At 46.1% G+C, this 5,844-nt stretch overlaps 1 protein-coding gene across 2 annotated transcripts; it reads right to left on the bottom strand.

The window, feature by feature from the left end:
- Positions 1 to 1,663: 1,663 nt before the first annotated feature.
- Positions 1,664 to 3,210, bottom strand: LOC119269565 (transcription factor PCL1-like). 2 transcript variants are annotated; one of them, XM_037551423.1, is made up of 2 exons: positions 1,894 to 3,210; positions 1,664 to 1,803 (listed from the first exon to the last, which is right to left on the bottom strand). In XM_037551423.1, the coding sequence occupies exon 1, from the start codon at positions 3,162 to 3,164 to the stop codon at positions 2,487 to 2,489; it is 678 nt and encodes a 225-aa protein (XP_037407320.1). In that variant the 5' UTR covers positions 3,165 to 3,210; the 3' UTR covers positions 1,664 to 1,803; positions 1,894 to 2,486. The 2 variants fall into 2 exon arrangements, with proteins under 2 accessions (XP_037407320.1, XP_037407319.1); XM_037551422.1 differs by having other exon boundaries at positions 1,903 to 3,210.
- Between the last annotated feature and the right edge of the window lie 2,634 nt (positions 3,211 to 5,844).

Here is a 5,844-nt window from a genome sequence, read left to right as displayed (position 1 = left end):
ATTGTTTGGGAAACTGGCTTAGTAAACTTCAAACAAATAACAAGAGGCTGATCCTAGTTGGTAGCTCTGCCTTACTCTAGGCTATTTGAAAATGTAGGAATGACATTATTTTTGACAGGAAAAAGATAACCGGCCCAATGGGTATAGTGAAAATGATGTATGGTTGGATTTCTAAATGGGCTGTTTTGCAGAAAAAGAAACCAGAGGAAAAAATACTGATGCTGAGGGCAAGGCTCATGATGTAGACCGAACCTCGTGGCGAGATCCGATCCGTTGTTGCGGTCCGATCTTTCACGACACTCCGCCACCAATAGAAGCAACCTCTCGCCCGCACACGCGATGTACACGAAGTAGAGGATTTGAACCTTGCGGCCCAGCACGAGAAAACCAATCTCGACGAAGGTACTCACGCGCAAAACAATTTTCATAAAAAGAAATCGCAACACAGAGGTTTTCTAAAGATCCCTCCAAAACTTGATACGGGTGTCTACCCTGAAAAACACATAGTGCCTATTTCATATAAAAATAACCTCCCCTACATTGTATGCACCATGACTATTTATAATAACCTGACTGGATCCTGGCCTAAGGCCCCTCACGCACGCACACAACTTCAAAAAGGAAAATAAACCTTAAAATAAAAGAGTCCAATCCTTTTACATCTCAGATTGGATTTTATATCTAATAACTATTCCTAACCTTTAATTATGGTGCGCTATCTCTCTTGACTTGTTTCGGTGGCCCCCAGCCTACTTCTTTTAAGCATAGAAAACTCCACACGTTGCGCATCATGTTTGTAATTGCCTGGTACTCCTTGCGTGGTAGAAACAAAAGCATGAATCGTTCCTTAATCCCTCCTTTAACTTCTATAATATCCCCAATTAAATATCCATAGTTCTTGGTTGCATGCACTGAATGGATCTCGCCTCCTAGAACACAAACGGAATAGCATCCTAGGCCGGTTTCCATTGCACGTTTGTTTACCTTTATTTCTTGCATGGTTGCATGCATGTAAAATCCTGAAACAATTCTGATCTGGTCCTGAGCCAGTGAATGTTTATTTTCTTGGCTTACGCCCATCTTGTGCAATACATTAGCATGCATGCACATAACATCGACCAATGCTTGCACCTCTTCATCATCTTCACTGGACTGGAAATAGTTTGGAACACAAATATCCTTCATCTTTACTCCATTGACATGCGACAAAGTATCGTGAACAACCATATTAGTAGCATCATCCGTGTTCGTATCAGCTCATCGAGCAAGTAGCAAGTGAAATCTACAAGGCGGCTCAGGGATGGCGCTTCGGAGTGTTGCGACTGCAAGAGTGAAGACGCACTTTTGGGGTTATTGTGCGAAAGTGCTAGATGCTGCTTTTGAATTGTACTAATAGCTTAGACTTTCATGGCTCCCTCTAGTTTCTTCAGTAGTTTCCCCGGTTCTGATCATTGTTCAATCCTTAGATGTCGCTAAAACTGGCAGTTATTGTAGCTTGATGTTGTACTCGAATATGTTGGTTGTGGTGGTTTCTTTAATAGAAATCGGAGGGGAAACCCTCTTTTGCTCCAAAAAAAACATCGGGACAAAAGTTTAGTAGTAACTGAACTTCGAGAACAAAAGATAAGAAGGAAGGTCGGACGTTCTGCCCTGGCTACCTCCATGAATCTGGAAGACAGTACTAGATTCAGATTTAGTCATAAACTCCAAACCACAGAATCGACATGGTACATCCTTGTATTGTATGCTTGTTAATTAGTATGTGACAGTACATGTATGTTTGTAAGGAGAAATCGATTTTGCCTGCACAAAAATTGACATCGTAAAAAAGCATCAGTTCCTCATCAAAACAATAAATCGATCTCGAGATCAAATTGGTGCAAAGGTCGCAACTGCAAGTACCCAATCCAAATCGACTCCAGCAAAGATGAATGCAGAAAACTCCAACAGCCATTCAGAACTAGTTATTGGAACTAACTAGGCAGCTGAAGTTGCCTCGGTGAACTGAAGAGAAGCTGGTGTGGTCTTCAAGTTCCTTCCAGTATCTCCCAACCGCATTACTGAAAATAGGCACAAAATTTCGCCATGTACACACATAACCTTTTGATTATAGCAACAACGAATCACACGTCTGTCGGACATACAAGCTTTTGATTTATAAACAACCAAAGAACGAAGCAAAAACATGCTACTCTATACAATAATCTAGTAAAGAAATTGCAAACTTAGCCTGGCAGCTTTAGGTTCTGGGTTCAGTTGGTGTATGAAAATGGATTGTACCTGTGCCTCAAATGTTTGCCGCCAGGGTCTTTCGATGGCAGTACATGTATAGGAGACTCCGTTTTTCAAACGACAGGGTGGATTCAAAAGTCTGAATCTCATACACTGTTCGTGTTTGCCATTTGTTTTCTATGGAAGACAAAATTCAAAACGATTTCCAGTGCGGGGAACCCGCGGGGAAATAGCATTGATCGAGCTTACTGCGCTTAATCGCATCCCAGCTTCTGGTAGGAAACGTACGGATACGCGCAGTAGCCGCCCCGGTTGGCGGAGCCCTGATGCGGTCGCTGGACGTCGAAGCGGGGAAAGAAGGGCGGCGGCGGCGGGGAGGGCGCGGCGGCGCCGGGGCTGGAGCGCTTGAGGTAGAGGCGGTACTTCTGGAGGTGGCTGGCGACGTTCTCCCGCGTGAGGCCGTCGACGTTCATGAGGCGCACGATGGCCTTGGGCACGGCGCCCTTCTCGCCGAGGTGCTCGACGGCCTCGACGAACCGGTGGTGCAGCTCCGGCGTCCACACCATCCGCGCCTTCTTCCCGCCGCCCCTCCGGCCCCCGGGGGCGGCGGCCTCCTCGTCCTCGCCCTCGCCCTCCTCCTCGTCCTCCTCGTCGTACTCGTCGAACCTGGGGGCCAGGTGGGAGGTGGGCGAGTCGTGGAGGAAGCCGGCGGCGTCGGCGGGGGAGGCGAGCGCGTCCGCGGGGCCGATCCCGAAGGCCGCGGCGAGGGCCGGCGGGATGAGCGGCTGCGAGACGGGCGTCAGCTCGGCGGGCGAGGGGAGGCCGAGCTCCCACTCGGACACGCGGTCCACCATGTGGCGCCGCGACGAGGAGGAGCCGGCGGAGGCCGCGCCGTCGTGGGGCTGCGGCCTGACGACGCGAGGGGATAACATGGCATATACTCTTGTCTTCGCTTCTCTTTCCCGGCGGGGGCGGGGGCGGGGGCGGGGGTGGCTCAAAAAGAGGTAGGGGGTGGGATATTTCTCGGGGGAAGAAGGGATTGGATATGTGACGACGTGGGCGATGCCCCGCTGATCCGTGGGCGCGAGCCGCGGGGAGCTGCGCTCGTCACTCGGCCCCGGGCACGTACGTGGAGCGAGTCAGTCGGCCCCGTGCATGCTTTCCACGACAAGTGGCGCTAGTGTTTTTTCGAGGCTTATTTTTTAGTTCAAAGCACCCTGAGTCTTGCAACTTGCACGAATTATGATGATTTGGTTTAAAAGTTATAAAACGTGACCCTGCCGTCCTCAAACTTGTGGCACAAAACCTCCCCTACCATTTTCTCTATTCAACCCGCAGACAGCCCACTTGAAGTATCTCTCGGTGTCGTCCGGCACACCTAGGTTTTGTCCTGTCGAGAGCGACAAGAACTCATGGGCGGGCGATCGGCTGATGATGACGTCAGCCACCAGCGCGTCATCGCGGGAGTTCACCGGCGGTGCGGAGGCGCCTCCATCCGCTCATCTCATCCGCATGTTCGACATCTTCCCTCCTGAGTACTGTGAGTTGTCTTCCTCCCTCTCCTTTGCTCTGCTCGTCGCGTGTCGGTTCCGCCGTTTACAGCAGCTCTAACCTCACGTAGTCACGTATCACAACATAAAACATTTTCCCTAAAGTAGTTGTTTATGAATAACAAAAACTATGTTATCTTAATACGAATAAACTAGCATATGAGTAGACTTTTAAAAAAAATTACTTTTAGTTGTTATTTGTACATAATTTGAAAAAATCGATGGGTATGGCTGTCCATGGGAACCTTTAGGGCAAAGGCGGACACCCTAGTGGGCATGGACATGGGTATGATATTGCTTGGTTCGTGCAAAATCCAACACATTGCCATGTAACTACTATGACGTAATAAACGTAAAATATGTTGCAATGTTTAAGGGCTAGCTCTTTTACTTGATATAAAGTAGAGAGAAAATCTAGAAATGTGAAGTTTCGCTTTTTGAAGAAATGCTAAATACAACATGTGAATGCAAATACAAGCATTTTGGATCCTGAAGATTGGAAGTAATCACAAGTCCCACACTGTTGTTGGCGGCTATAGCCAGCAAAAGCTTGAAAAAAAAGGCTTGAATCATATGTTCCCTTTTTTTTCAAAAAAAAAGGCTTGAATCATATGTTCTCTACATCGCGAACCAACCTGTGGTTGAGATGGTTAGGTGGACAGTGGTATTCCCAACCCACCAGGGTTCAAATCCTGATGCTCGCATTATTCCTGGATTTATTTCAGGATTTCCGGCGATGCGATGATATGCCGGCTCAGTCTTTCGGAGGTGCCCATAAGGGTAGGGTGTGCGTGTGTGCGTTCATAAGGATGAGTGTATGCGCGTGTATATGAGCGCTTGTGTCTGTACTGATGCTCAAAAAAAAATATGTTCCCTACATCACCCCAGACCGAAATGGATAATCTCAAAGTTTTTTTTACCATCAAAACGTATCTCTTTATTCATTGGTATAAATCGTTACATCATTAACTAAAAGAGATACAACTGAGGGGGTGGAACTTCAATCCAAGAACCAGCTTCATTGAACTTTGCTAGCTGGGTCAGTTCTTGGGCAACCGAGTTCATCTCACGAAACTCGTGTTCAAAGACCACTTTGGCAAATTCTGAAGTCATGAAGTCACATTCATTACGTATTGGTGCTGCACTTCTTGTTGCCTGTATGTCATTGTTCATGGCTTCAATTACTTCACAGTTATTGAGCAAACAATCAGTCTATTGCACCTAAATGAATCAGCAAGCAGCAGTCCATCCTTCGGAGCCATAGCTTCTCCTGAAACAACATCATACATCATTGATAATTTGAAGTTTCTAGCTGCAACAAAGCAGGCCCTATTATCCTTGGTTATGACCCTGGTAGTCCCCTAGAGATTATCCTCGTCGAAAGAAGCATCGACGTTGGCCTTCATGGAAAATTTAGGTGATGAATTCCGGTTACTTTTCTTATTTTTGATCTCAAAGTTCTTGATATGAAAATTTAGGTGATGAGTTCCATTTTTCTTTATTGAGGATGAACCTCAAAATGTGCAGCTCCATACATTGGATAAGGGGTTTATGGATTCTCGAGAAGGAATCCTGCCTGCCACCACTGGATCCCATGGGCGAGTAGAAAATTAGATCCACATGAGATCTCACTTAAATGCCCCATCTATCCTCGCGAGGAGAAGTTTGTCTTAGTTTCAAACTCTACTGAAAAATTACCAGTTTTAACAAGGAATGCGTGACATCGAACTTGAGTTATCATGGTGGATGAAACAGCCACCATCCAAGCAAATGGATGTTTCTCGTAGTATAAAATGCTTCTTTGGTGGCATCCTTTCATTTAAAAATTGGTACGAAGTTTCTGAAAAGCTTTTAAATTGTACAAACAGATTTGATCCCTTGGTTGGACATTGATCTTTATTGGCACAAGTACAATCTTTTATCCAAATTTGCAAAAGGAATATTCTTTTTTCAATCATATTTTGCACTTCACTTTTTAGGGTTATTTTGCACATCTATGCCTACCATGTTTCCGCATTTTCATGAGAAAAAAACAGACCCTTGAAGGCCAGACAGGATCATA

The sequence above is a fragment of the Triticum dicoccoides genome, chromosome 3A (assembly GCF_002162155.2).
Source record: "Triticum dicoccoides isolate Atlit2015 ecotype Zavitan chromosome 3A, WEW_v2.0, whole genome shotgun sequence".
Classification (NCBI taxonomy): Eukaryota; Viridiplantae; Streptophyta; class Magnoliopsida; order Poales; family Poaceae; genus Triticum; species Triticum dicoccoides.
Note: the sequence above shows the minus strand (reverse complement) of the source record. Positions and strands in the feature narration are given on the sequence as shown.